We start from the raw sequence: 13,866 nt of genomic DNA, 5'->3' as shown, positions 1-13,866 counted from the left end.
TTCGAATGGTACCACGCACAGCCTCATTATAATACTCCTATAGCAAGCTAGTGGTGTTCGTATGAACCGGTTTATAACACACCTACAGGATGTAGATCATCCGACACCCCAGATGATACCAGGAACTGGTGTAGGAGCAGATTTTTGACCCACCTGTTAGCTTTCAGCAGACCATCAGGTCCAACACCAAAGCTTTTGCAGACAACCCCTGGTCTGAGCTCATTTGCTAATGGGAATGCTCTCTTCTACATACATGAGCTTACAGAGGCCCCTGATTGGCTGAGCCTGCTGAAAAGATCTGAGCGACTGACTTCAAGAGATACACAGGTGCTTAACACACACAGCCTTACGGATTGGTTGATCTGGTAGGTATGATGGGAGAGACCTAACTGGTGAGTGGAGAAACACTGGAGAACAGCAATATGTGGGAGATGTGGGAGAGCAACATGAAGGAAAATGATTCAACACAGAACAATAATTCTTACTCTAAATATCACCAGGAACAAACATTATTCTGGGAATGTGGTGGTTTCTGGGATCAAGATCACATCTTGACAGCTGAAAGAACTTCACAAGAAACATGGCCACCATGGAGTAGAGCAAGAGATCTTCCATGTTCAATTTTTAATTTATCATTTGAAGGCAAAAACCTTTGTACTTTTACTTTGAACTCAACTGCATGGTTCATGTACTTTATCAATCACTGACCAGTGCAACACGAACCCTTCATCTTCTACAATGGACAGCAGCTCATGGTCAAGGAATATTAATTTAATTATTATATCTCAATGCTTCTTACTGTCCTTGCAGTACAGTCTTTGCAACATCTCACCACCAACAGCTGAGTAAGTGAAGTTCGAGGTCCTGAACATTCCTCCACTCTCTCAGTGCCTACACACTTTAAAAACCTCATTCCTTTACCTCTCGAACCTTCACATGTCTGAGGTTGGTGGTTGTGAAGTTCAGGGTGCTTCCTGCCTTGAGGTCTTTCACACACTATAGAATTGCCAGAACGTTGAAGCAGTTTTAGCAGCACCTAAAAAAATGTCTCTCGAGCATCTGATCAGCCTTTTATAGAGACCACCAATCAAGCGTCCTAAATCAATTGACTGATTATAAAACGTGACTGATGAATTTAAACGTAACATTTTAGTTGATCTCTTGACAAACAGTAATTACACTAGTAAATAAATACTGCAGGTACATGTTTTCGTATACAACTTTTATTGACCGATGAAGAACCACAAAAGAAAGTCCATGGTCCAGCTTAGAACTGGATGACCTGGCCCTGGAACACAGAGGGAAAGAGGAAAAGCGTTAGATTCGTTTTTTAAATGTAATTTTGCTCTTCTAAACAGTCTTCTGGGTTAAAGTTCTTTAGAGTGTTACCTTCTTAGATTAAGAGATGGACCTGAAAAACCTCGGTCGAGACATCCATAAAATTTTATTTACATATATATATATAAATAAAATTTATCATAAGGAAATCTATCAGATTGTTCGTGAGCACAAACACCGCCTCGGGGCAGAGGGAATTCTGAGGGAAGTAGCAGGACGGATATTGTGACCTTCATCAATGTGACTGAGACATGGAGAACATTCTCACAGATGGATGATTTCTAAAATCCTAAACCACCCCAGGAGCAGAAGCGTTTGTTTAATTCCTGGGATATGAGATGATAGAGGGATTTTTTTCAGAAGTTACAACTTTCAATTCGGAAACTGGAGTCAAAACAATGACTTGGAACTAAACGTGTTTGGGAAGGTAAGGGGCGGGGCTTTAAGGTGGACTTTGACAGTTGGGTAGATTTTATTTAATCATTCTTCATTAGGAGGCTGATTTGTATATTTGTAATGTGTGAAGGTTGCCAGATCAGCAAATATTCCCAACCCTTTGGTATGTGGGTGTGATGTAAAGTAAAGCTCACCTTTCTCTTCTTGTCTCCTCCCAGCTCAAAGTGTTTGCACCTCTTAATGGCCAGCATCCTCTTGGATCGGCAGTTGGGCTCCACACACTCCAGCCTCAGCACGATCTTCTTTGTGGTTTTGGCCTGTGTGAACACAAGAAGTGCTTTACACACTCGCAGTGTGCACCAGAAACTCAAAACCACTCAGTGGTGGTAAAGAAGCGTCGCTTCGTTCGGCAAAAAAAATGTTAATGGTGCAGATGATCACCATGTACCGCCTTCTGAACACACAATGATCTAAGATGTGAATCGCGCCACGTGTAGAACACGCCACTATCACACGCAGCACAAAATCCCTAACACACTAATACAAACCAGTGGACATCAGGAGAACAGACCACTGGTCATTATGGTCAGCAGAAGATCACAAGAGGGGGAAAAACTACTGCTTCATCGAGCTGCAAATGGCAACACGAATTAGGAAAACGTAATTACGAGCAGCTTTCGGGGATTAACGCTGCATACTGGCACCCACGTGAACACAGCGCCACCAAGACACGTTTATATATTAAACAGATGCCAGGAGAAAAGTGCACATACCAGCTGGCATTTGTGTCACGACGCATCGTTTAACACGTTCACGTCAGTCGATTTATTTATATTTAATTATTAGTAACTGTGCTTTACTTTTATTATCATGAAAGTGACCTGAACTGTTTCTGCTGCTACGTAAATAAATACAGATTTACATGGCAGAGGCAGAGCTGCAGCTTCCTGCAGACACGGCAGGAGTGTCTGGATTAGATGGAGTTTTTCTGTCACTATAAAGGCGTGTGCGTGTGATTTCTCTCAGAACCAGTCTACGGTCTGTCAGAACCGTAGAAATTAAAACTCAGCATCGTTTAATTTTTCCACATTAAACGGTAAAAACAAAAACAAAATCGGATCGCAGTGAATCGTAAGAGTCGATTCGGGAATCGTATCGTATCAGTCGCTGATACATGTGGATCTTTAACGCATGAAGATGCGCATCGCTTTACCTTTTTTCTGAATATGGGCTTCGTCTGGCCTCCGTAGCCGCTCTGCTTTCTGTCGTAACGCCTCTTACCTGAAACACACATCATATACGTTCAAACATCTTCTCTGAACCACAAACATCTCCAACCAGGACTCATGTATGAACCAGAAGCCTGTGGTGATCAGACCCACGGCTCACACCTCAAACCATGAGTGGTCATGGAGAAAGAAAGTAATGTGGCTGAAGCGTGGTGTCTGGGATCTGAGGGACAGGGTGAAGTTGAGGGACAGGGTGAGGATGAAGGTGAGGGTGATATTTACCCTGGGCGTACAGAGAGTCCTTTCCCTTCTTGTACTGGGTGACTTTGTGAGGCTGGTGCTTCTTGCATTTCTTGCAGTAGGTCCTGCGTGTTTTCGGGACGTTCACCTGAGAAACAAAATCGAGCTGAAAAGGTGCAGCAGACCAGGAGGAACCTTCTGAGATCGACCTCAATGCTAAAGTTTAACACGCACACATTCCTACACAATCATTCATGTAACGTAATTTAATATAAGATTATAATAATATACATAAAACTGACCTACATGGCAACTGAACCGCTTTTAAAACTATTTTATTCCACATTTCCTCTCTATGAAGACGCCATCTTGACTTCAGCAGTCCACCAGCATAAACAGCTTTAATGTAGAAATTAAACAAATCCCTAAACAAATATTTCACCAAACACCACGCAATGGCGCTATAAATTCATACACCAGTGAAGGAAAAAGTCTAATCACACGATATCAACCGGATTAAATCGGATTCTGGGTGAAATCTGAAGCGACATTTTTACATACCATGGCTGCCCTCGTAGCGCAGGAGCGAAAGAGGAAGTAGATGAGTCGCGCGCCGGTTTTAGTACCGGGTGAGGGGGTCATGCTGTGGGAAAAGGAGACGGGCGCCACCTTGCGTTCAAAAGCGCGCAGGTTTTCCATTTTTATTTTCTCTATACGTGGATTAGAAAAACATTCCTTTCTTTTCTTTATACATTCATTTGTTCTTTTCTTTTTTCTTTTTTTTAATACATGCATTAGAAATTTTTTATTTTATTTTCTTTAAACGTTTATTAGTTTTTTCTTTTCTTTTCTTTTTTAGACTTTCATTAGCTAATTTCTTTCTTTCTTTTTTCTTTTCTTGTCTTTATGTATTCAGTTCTTTTCTATTATTTCTTTATACATGCATTAAAAAGTCTTTTCTTTATACATTCATTTGTTCTTTTCTTTCTTTATACATGCATTAGAAAAAAACAATAATTTATTTAATTTATACATTCATTTGTTCTTTTCTTTTCTTTTTTTCTTTTCTTTATTCATGCATTAGAAAAATATTTATTTATTTTCTTTATACAATTATTAGTTATTTTCTTTTCTTTTCTTTTCTTTTCTTTTCTTTTCTTTTCTTTTCTTTTCTTTTCTTTTCTTTTCTTTTGAAAACCCATCAATTTTGATCTGTTGATGTTTAGAGGTTTAACATTTCTATATATTATAAAACATAAAACAAAGAAATAAAACCCGCCAAAGTTCACGTATAGGAAATATGATCGTAATTGATATTCATTTTAGTTTTAAATATAAGAAACCGACTAAAACTGATCAGAAAAAAAATTCATTAGTAATTTTGTTTGAAAAGTTTATTATTATTATTATTTGTAAAATTTTAACTTATATCCAGAAGGAAATCCGACGTATTGTTTGGACATTAATTCAGAACAAAGTGAGAAATCAAAAGTTTTGGACACCCAAAGTTGAAGATTATTTTGTGCTTCTTTTTGAACATGACTTTCTGCATTGAGGTTCCATTTTCTGTTATAAAACCATCCACTCTTCCAGGAAGATGTTCCACTAGATTTTGTGGAGGTTCATCCACAAGGTTGTTATTAAAGTCAGGTACTGATGGAGGTGAGGTGAAGAGGCCTGGGGTCAGAGGTGTAAAGAGTTCAAGTACAATTTACAGAATTTACTCCATTAGAAGCTAAAAGTCCCAAATTCCCACGTGACTTGAGTAAAGATCTTCTAGTGTCTGATTTGAGTTATATTTGAGTATTTGACTCGTATTGAACGTAGGCTCAAAGATCAACGAGTCCTAAACACCAAAACACGTGTTAGTGAAATCCAGAAACAGCTGATTTGTGAGGTTTTATTTCCAATTCAAATTGTGCACATCAACAACACAACAAACTGAGCACTCCAGAAACAAGTCGGTGAAAAAGGATAAGGTAGTAACGAGATCTTCCAGAAAAAAGGATTTTCAATTAACAATTGAAACCACAATCAAATCACAAAGCAAAGAACCACGAGGTGCAATTCAGCTTCATTTGGCGCAGAGACAAATCGCATGTAGTACCGTCTATAACCGGTAGATGTCGATATCGCGTCGTCTGTAGAATAAATAAAGCACGGCAGATAAAGCTGGAGAGTAAAATGTAATTAATAACAGTGATCATCACTCAAAATACTGTGCAGTAAAATGTAAATCTATTGAATCACAAATGTAGTTGAGCAGAGAGTAAAGATTAACTCTGTCTTTAAAACCCAGTAAAACTAGAAATTAGCCAAAAAATGACATAAGTACAGAAATAAAACACATTTACTCCAATACCATTCACCAGTCTATCTATCTATCTATCTATCTATCTATCTATCTATCTCTCTCTCTCTCTTTCAATAATCTCCAGGTAAGTAATGACCTTTTTGACCTTGTTTAATGTGTATATAATTTTTTTTAGTTTTGAATAATCGCCTCGTTTGATTGAACACATTTCCATTTCCAAGAAGCTTCTTATTTACATAAAGCTAAAATTACACATTGCAGATCAGCAGATGTTTCCTGAGTGTTCCTCCATCCATGTTGTGTGTCATGACCGTGTGTGTGTGTGTGTGTGAGAGAGAAACTCTCCTACGTGCTGCATTTGTTATAAAAATGTACTACTAGATGTGGTTACGTGATTTATGTTGAAACTTCTTTGATAAAATGCGTCACGTAGAATAAAAATTGGAATAGGAGAATAAAAATGGAAGAGGAGGTAAAGATTCACGTTACTGGTGTATTATAATGAAGAACATACAGAAACACGTCTTTTTTTCAGACTTGCACTTTTATTCAAACGCTGATTTTATTACATGCAGGATTTGCTATTGTTTTATTCTAAATTTATCATCTACAGTATCTACAAAACTTTGCAGAAAAATTCATGTATCTATCAAGCAAAAAAAAATAAATCAGGTTCATTCACTGCATTCAGACTTCTTGATCTTCACCGATGCGGCTTTTCCTCCAGCAGACACTTCACACGTTATGACTTTGTCGTTTTCCCACTCGGAGCTGTCGATGGTCAAATAGCTGCTCAGGGAGAATTTCTTATTGGCTTGCTGCTGTGCAGAGCCAGTGATGACTCCACTGGTGACCGGGTTCCCGTTCACGAGCCAACGCACATCAGCAAAACCACCGGCCACGTCGTTGGCCAAACACACCAGAGTGGCTTTTGTAGACTTCAGCTCTTCACTGGACGGAGGGAGAAGGTTCAGAACAGGAGCCGGGAGAGCAGCGTCTGATTCCACACACAGCAGGAGATATTCATTAACCAGAAGAACATAAATCTCATGTACAGAGAGGAATGAAGAACATTTTTATATCAATGATGGAACTTTTCCATTCAGACTGAAATCATAAATCTGTCTGTATGACAGAAAACCAGAAATCCTGCATTAAGAATAGATTTCTCCTTTGGGTTTGGAGAAATTTCATATAAAAAATATTTAAAACTGAGACACAAACAACTAAATATAAAGTGTGAAAAACTTCTCAAACTGAATAAAGGAATAAAAGTTGATGTTAGAACATGCAGTGTGAAAGTGAAGCAGTGTAGAAGTCTAGTTTATGAAAAAAGAGCTGAGAAGTTTTACTTACCGCTGACGATCAGCTTTGTTCCTTGGCCCAATACCACAGTGATTCATTCAGCGTCCTCACCCATACAAAAACCTCCTCAGATACAGAAGTGAAAGCAGAAGAACTGAAACATCCTCCAGACTAGTCATGGTGAACATCACTGTGATACCTGCTCTTTAGCAGTGTCGTCCCATGTGCTACAGTAATACACTGCTGAATCTCCCACCTCTACATTACTGATTATTAACTGATAGTCGATGTTTGTTGAGGCTTTAGATGTGAAACGTGTGGAAGAAAAGTTGTCTCCATATTTATCAGGAGAACTGTGAGAATGATAAAATCTCAACACAAACTGTGGAGCTTCTTGAAGAATCTGTTTGTACCACTAGACATAGTAGCTCTCATCCTTTGCGATGTTACAGTCCATAGTGACGGTGTTTCCCTTCTCCTGTGTTCGAACCGAAGGCTTTTGCGTCACCACTTTCTGAGAACTGACCACTGCAACATAAATCACCACAGAGTATCATTATCATTAAAAAGAGGATTGGAGAGAATGAGAAGGTCTCAGTGTAAAGAGAAAAGCAGGAGCAGGAATCTTACATGCCAGAGCAGGGAGCAGAGTGCAGACGCTGAGCAGCATGATGGCAGTGTGATCAGCAGAGTGAAGAACAGAACCCAAATCAGCTTACATAAAGCCTCAGAGGCGGGGCTTGGGAAAGCTCTCAGCCAATCAGACGAGTGGAAAGAACAGCTGCACTCCTATCAGCCCTGTGATTGATTAGAAGTATCTGTGCTGAAGAATGACTTTGTGTAACGAAACCATAAACTCCACAGTGTGCAGATTTATTTCTATTCATTAATTATTGTGGAGAAATTAGTACCATTTATTATATCAAGTAATGAATAGAGGATAAACGCAAACATTTACGGAATATTTCACACTTTATTGATTTTTCTGACAGAAACATATAAAGGAAATAGAAGTTGCATGAAGACTGAAGAAGGTCAGGAGATCAGGTACAGTCATGTTCTTCAGGTCCAGAATCAGAGGCTGGAATATTAATAAAGTGCAGTATTTGTTTAACACAGTGTTCAAAACCAGAACATCAACACTGCTGAATCCTGAACCACTCGTTCACCCTAAAACCTCCTGTAATCTAGAAATAAACAAACAAATCAAAAGAAACAGTTCGTTAACGTTTTCTTAATTAATCCTGTATTTAATTTCAGTTCCAGTGTTAACATGGACTTACACCACAGTGCTGCTCTGCTCATTCTGGATTCTGATTGGTCAGAAGGAGGTTCATTATGTTTCAATAGCAGCAGCCATGACAGTAGTGCAGGTTTATATTAATTACTCGTTTTATTGTTATTGTTTCCATAGCAACAGATAATTTACAGGGACTTGAGCCACTGATGAGTAACATCATATAACCTCATTAATAAAGCGATTCATAAACACTGCTGTGTTGATGTGGTGAATTTCAGAACACACTCTGAGGATCTTCAGTGGTTTTGGAGTGAACCAGTTAGTAGTTACTGTTTTACACTGTCACAGTTACACCAATCACAAGAATCAGGAAATCTTACTTCAAGTCTCCAATGTAGATCATCTGATCATCCTGAGATCATTAAAGTCAACAGACTGATCTGAGAATGTGGATGGAATCATGAACATCTGGATATGATTTCATGAAAGTGGATTAAAAGCTCGTACCATGGCTGTGATCTTCTTCTGTGAATAATTCAAAGTGTCTAGAGTAAACATCAAGTGAGTTTCCACTTCAGTTCCAGTGATTTGAAGTTCAGGTTTTTGTTGTTTCTCGTGTTGTGTGAAAGCAGAAGTGAGTGTGAGCAGTGAGGAGGTTTTTGTCATGATGAACATCACTGTGATACGTACTCTTTAGCAGAGCTGTCCCATGTGTGACAGTAATAAACTGCTGAATCTCCCACCTCTACATTACTGATTATTAATTTATAATCTGATTGAGAGGAGTGTGATGATGTGAATTTAGGAGACGAGAAACCAGATCCATATGAAGGAGAGCTACCATGATAATTCCTCAAAACATACTGAGGAACTCCTCCAGGAATCTGTTTATAAAAGCGTGCAGCACTATCAGTAACAGTTCCCAGATTACAGTCCATGGTGGCCGTCTGTCCCTGAGTCAGTGTGAGAACGGGAGGCTTCTGCGTCACCACAGTCACACCACTGACACCTGGAATAAAAACAGCACACATGTTACATGGTTTCATGCTCACATTAGATGGAGCCCAAATGCTGATGATCTCCAGAGTTGTGAAATCTTACATGAGAGAGCAGTGAAGAGAGAGCAGAGCGCTGGCAGCATGGTGTCCGTGTGTGATGGGACTCTGGTGCTGAGTGAAGAGATGATCAGCGTGAGGAGCAGATAAAGGAGAGACTGCAGGGACGTGTTATAAGAGAGACAGGAGGAGGGGCAGAGGGAGGAGACGCTCAACAACACACACCACAGCTGAGCATCTCCACAGTGGTGTACTACATACTGAACCCCTTACCTTCCTGTCATTATTAACACCATCAACACTCTGATACACATCCTTTTCTTACAAAGACTCTTTTTAATCAGCTGATCTCAAAGTCATTTCTGATACAATTTCTGTAGATGAAATAAATCAGTAACATGCAGAACATCTCCCTCTACATTTCCCAGAAGAACATCGTCATTTACATAAAGTTAAAATGGCAGCGTGAGGAGCAGCAGGTGTATCCTGAGTGTGTTTCTCCATGCGTGATGTATGATGAGTCAGTGTGAGTTAAAGTGTAGAGACCGACAGCACCATCGAGTTCAGTAGATTATCTGGACTGAGGGACGGATGGACATTGTTCCGGATGTCCACTTAAGTATCTCTGATTCAGGATTCTGTTCTGATAACAGAGGAACCCACTTTCCATGTCCTCCACTCATTACAGAAGAGCATATCTGGCCAAGGCTCATTGATGCACATGGGAAACGATGCCTTGTGTGGTCCAATTCAACAGACGAGATCCTGAAGCTGAAACTGCAGAAGAAGTTACTGCTGGTTTTGATAGAAAGGTGTCAGTATACACAGTTCTTCACAGTTTGTTGTGTGGGGCTGCGTAGTCACAGACCAGTCAGGATGCCCATGCTGACCCCTGTCCACCTCCAAAAGTGCCAAAACCGCAACATGTGAGCATCAGAACTGGACCACGGTGCGATAGAAGTAGGTGACTTGATCTGATGAATCACGTTTTCTTTTATATCACGTGGATGGCAAAGTGCATGTGTGTTCTATCCTGGGGAACATATGGTACCAGGATGCACTATGGGAAGAATGAATGCCGGCAGAGGCAGTGTGATGTTTTGGACAATGTTTGGGTGGGAAATCTTTGGTCCAGCCATCCATGTGTTTGTTATTTTGACACGTACCACTTTTTCTTTTTCAATGACTTTCAGGTGTGTTTCTTGATTGGTTGGAATGAAAACCTGCACCTACACCGACCCTTTGTGGAAAAGATTGGACACCGCTGACCTAAAGGATGTGCTCCAAACATCTTGGTGCCAGATACCACAGCAGACCTTCAGGGGTCTAATGGGGTCTATGGCTCGGGTCAGGACTGTTTTAGCAGCAAAAGGGGAACCAACAGAATTGTATGAAGGTGATCATAATGTTATGCATGTTCGGGGTAAACACACATTTTAACTCCAAGCTTCTGTTTGTTGACCTGCTAAATTGTGTTTTATTGTTATTTTGATGTCGACACTTCCTTTGAATTTTCTTCCCTTTTTCTGTATTTGAACATAGTGACTATAACTGCCAGGTACCACAATCAGATAAGTAGCTACAGGAAGCTGAGTAACAGTTCAGAACTGTTCAGATAATATTGTGTACTGAGGACAAACTGCAGTGTTGATTCTGACTCTGAAGATATTTTAGGGAAGAGTGGATTATTGAATGAGTGGGTTCTATGACTCAGTGTTGGACACAGATTGTACTGAACATCTAGATTCAGCAGCAGTTTTGTGTCTCCAAAGATCATGGAGAAAGTCTTATAAAGTTCTGAAGAGAGATTTCAGCAGGAATCACACTGAGGGTCCAGTCATAGCTACAGTCCAATGTGTAGAACTCAATCCTCTGCTATTCTAAAAGCAATGATGGAAACAGGAACAGGCAAAGATTAAATACACATCTTCATTTTATTCCATAAACATCTCACTTTCAATTCTAAAGAGAAAATACAGAGAAAAATTATGAACCAGATTAGATTAGATTAGATTAGATTAGATTAGATTTAACTTTATTGTCATTGTGGTACATGTACATAACTGATGAAATGCAGTTAGCATCTAACCAGAAGTGCACACGTTGCCTTTTTACAATAAATAGCAGTGTGATAAATGGGGTATGGGGTCCATGTGTACAGGGTTGAGGGGGATTAATGTAAAGAAGATGCAGTAGGTAATAATAGATGTATATATAGTACATCTAAAGCCACAGGAAAAGCAGCTACAGGAAAAAAGCTATTCTTTAGTCTGTTTGTGCGGCTCTGAGGCACCTGTAGCATCTGCCGGATGAAAGAAGGGTGAATAGTCCATGATTGGGGTGAGAGGTATCTTTGATGATGCCCCTCGCCCATTGCAGACAGCGTTTCTTGTGAATGTTCTCCAAGGTGAGAACCAGGATCAAATGCACTGAGAACCAGGATCAAATCATGAACCATCTGAATCTGATTTCATAAATATGGATTAAAAGCTTGTACCATGGCTGTGATCTTCTGCTGTAAAGAATTCAAAGTGTTTTCAGTGAACATCAAGTGAGTTTCCACTTCAGTTCCAGTGATTTGAAGTTCAGGTTTTTGTTGTTTCTCGTGTTGTGTGAAAGCAGAAGTGAGTGTGAGCAGTGAGGAGGTTTTTGTCATGGTAAACATCACTGTGATACGACTTCATTAACAGAGCTGTCCCATGTGTGACAGTAATACACTGCTGAATCTCCCACCTCTACATTACTGATTATTAACTTACAGTCTGATTTAGATGAACATGTAGATGTGAATTTAGGAGACGAGAAACCAGACCCATAGGAAGGAGCACTATGACTTTGGTGATTGAATAAAATATACTGAGGAACTTCTCCAGGAACCTGTTTGTGAAAGGATGCTACGTAACCAGTAACAGTCCCCAGATTACAGTCCATGGTGGCCGTCTGTCCCTGAGTCAGTGTGAGAACAGGAGGCTTCTGCGTCACCACAGTCACACCACTGACACCTGGAATAAAAACAGCACACATGTTACATGGCTTCATGCTCACATTAGATGGAGCCCAAATGCTGATGATCTCCAGAGTTGTAAAATCTTACATGAGAGAGCAGTGAAGAGAGAGCAGAGCGCTGGCAGCATGGTGTCCGTGTGTGATGGGACTCTGGTGCTGAGTGAAGAGATGATCAGCGTGAGGAGCAGATAAAGGAGAGACTATAAGAGAGACAGGAGGAGGGGCAGAGGGAGGAGATGCTCAACAACACACACCACAGCTGAGCATCTTCACAGTGGTGTACTACATACTGAACCCTCACCTTCCTGTCATTATTAACACCATCAACACTCTGATACACATCCTTTTCTTACAAAGACTCTTTTTAATCAGCTGATCTCAAAATCATTTCTGATACAATTTCTGTAGATGAAATAAATCAGTAACATGCAGAACATCTCCCTCTACATTTCCCAGAAGAACATCATCATTTACATAAAGTTAAACTGACAGCGTGAGGAGCAGCAGGTGTATCCTGAGTGTGTTTCTCCATCCGTGACTCCAACAAAATCTCTGCTATGCAATAGAATCACACTATAACTGATATGGGGTTCTCGCACATTCAGGAGGTGTTGATAAGGTTTCCATAAAGCAGCAGATCTGATTGTTGTTCCTGTTCCAATCACAGGTTTATATTTATGTGCTCAATTTAATCTGTGAGCCCTGGCAGCTTCTGTCTGAGTAGATGGTTAGAAGCCTTACCTCTTGCCTCAGTGGTTGCAGGTTCAAAACCTGTGTAGACCTTCTATATTGGAGATATTCCTTCTGAGGGTTTATGCATGTGAAGGTTGAAAGCACTATAAAACAGGTTGCTTGTATGAGAGTCTGTGGCTCGTGTGTATGAGCTTCACCACTGGTGTAAGAGGTTGCTGGCCAGGACTCTAAGATACGAGTTTAGATGTTCTGGATGGCAGGACAGTGGTTTGTCCCTCATCTCCTATTCAACCGAAGGCTTTTGAATCACCACTTTCTGTGAACGAACTACTGCAACATAAAGCACTTTATTTTTGTTCATCCCATGTCTATCAATGCTTTATATAAATGAGGTGAGTTGTCATGTATCATAGACCAGAATCAAAGTTCAGATGAAACAGATTTGCATTCAAACTTGACTTTGTTTCACTCAAAGTAAAGTGAAAGAGAAAAACCACATCATTTACATGGAGCTAGAAATGACAGATCAGGGGCCAGCAGGTGTACAGTTTCCTGAGTGAATACTGATCAGGACTCTTGTCTTTTTCTACTTGGGTTTAACAGACGACCAAAGACGAGTAACAATCCAAACACTTGAAAAAAGAACTCTGTGAAAAGAATCATGATTGGTGAAAAGTAAAACTTTTCCAACTCCACTTCAAAGATGACAGGAAGTGGAATAGTCTTTCCTGGGACAACACTGCCCCTAAGTGGTGTGTCAGGGGTATTGCTGATGACGGAGAGTTTTCTTCTTAAGCTGTATACATTATAGACGTCCACACAAATTATACACCATGTCACACAATTACATACAATACCATCCATACACTGGATCATCTATCTTATCACACCGTGGGGTTCTACAATACTTTATTCTGATTGGCCAGAAGATCACAAGGTTCCTGTTATATAAGTTCCTGAAGAGTAACAGCTCATTGATGGGGTGATGTGTGGCAGAGACTAAAAAAAAAAAACAGAATCTGTGTTCATTACTTTTGTTTAACAGTCTGA

The 13,866-nt window shown here is 40.0% G+C and overlaps 2 protein-coding genes and 2 long non-coding RNA genes across 4 annotated transcripts; all 4 read right to left on the bottom strand.

The window, feature by feature from the left end:
* Positions 1–1,207: 1,207 nt before the first annotated feature.
* Positions 1,208–3,906, bottom strand: rpl36a (ribosomal protein L36A). Its single transcript, XM_083531065.1, has 5 exons — positions 3,765–3,906; positions 3,246–3,351; positions 2,948–3,015; positions 1,929–2,051; positions 1,208–1,288 (listed from the first exon to the last, which is right to left on the bottom strand). The coding sequence occupies exons 1-5, from the start codon at positions 3,900–3,902 to the stop codon at positions 1,268–1,270; spliced, it is 456 nt and encodes a 151-aa protein (XP_083387191.1). The 5' UTR covers positions 3,903–3,906; the 3' UTR covers positions 1,208–1,267.
* Positions 3,907–6,042: 2,136 nt separating this feature from the next.
* Positions 6,043–12,319, bottom strand: LOC310720227 (immunoglobulin lambda-1 light chain-like). Its single transcript, XM_083530648.1, has 6 exons — positions 12,212–12,319; positions 11,975–12,119; positions 9,164–9,288; positions 8,749–9,071; positions 6,874–6,907; positions 6,043–6,514 (listed from the first exon to the last, which is right to left on the bottom strand). Exons 1-6 carry the CDS (start codon positions 12,249–12,251, stop codon positions 6,192–6,194), a joined length of 990 nt encoding a protein of 329 aa, XP_083386774.1. The 5' UTR covers positions 12,252–12,319; the 3' UTR covers positions 6,043–6,191.
* On the bottom strand, positions 7,776–8,729 carry LOC310720228. Its single transcript, XR_014531687.1, has 2 exons — positions 8,106–8,729; positions 7,776–8,009 (listed from the first exon to the last, which is right to left on the bottom strand). It is a non-coding gene; the product is annotated as an uncharacterized lncRNA (long non-coding RNA).
* On the bottom strand, positions 9,434–11,774 carry LOC310720230. The gene is made up of 2 exons (XR_014531688.1): positions 11,615–11,774; positions 9,434–10,997 (listed from the first exon to the last, which is right to left on the bottom strand). It is a non-coding gene; the product is annotated as an uncharacterized lncRNA (long non-coding RNA).
* Positions 12,320–13,866: the final 1,547 nt, after the last annotated feature.

This window comes from Silurus aristotelis (genome assembly GCF_946808225.1).
Source record: "Silurus aristotelis genome assembly, chromosome: 26".
Taxonomy (NCBI): Eukaryota; Metazoa; Chordata; class Actinopteri; order Siluriformes; family Siluridae; genus Silurus; species Silurus aristotelis.
The sequence above is the reverse complement of the archived record's forward strand: the minus strand, read 5'-3'. Positions and strand labels throughout refer to the sequence as shown.

Bases quoted from the DNA above. Each gene is read 5' to 3' on its own strand.
- rpl36a (XM_083531065.1), bottom strand. From the start codon at position 3,902: ATGGAAAACCTGCGCGCTTTTGAACGCAAGGTGGCGCCCGTCTCCTTT. The intron at 3,016-3,245 runs GTAAATATCACC...TGTGTGTTTCAG, and splicing joins GGACTCTCTGTACGCCCAGG to GTAAGAGGCGTTACGACAGA. The intron at 1,289-1,928 runs GTGAGCTTTACT...TCTGTGTTCCAG, and splicing joins GAGGAGACAAGAAGAGAAAG to GGCCAGGTCATCCAGTTCTA.
- LOC310720227 (XM_083530648.1), bottom strand. From the start codon at position 12,251: ATGCTGCCAGCGCTCTGCTCTCTCTTCACTGCTCTCTCAT. The intron at 9,072-9,163 runs GTAAGATTTCAC...TTTTTATTCCAG, and splicing joins TCTCTTCACTGCTCTCTCAT to GTGTCAGTGGTGTGACTGTG. The intron at 6,908-8,748 runs GTATCACAGTGA...TGAATCACTGTG, and splicing joins ACAGCTCTGCTAAAGAGTAC to GTATTGGGCCAAGGAACAAA.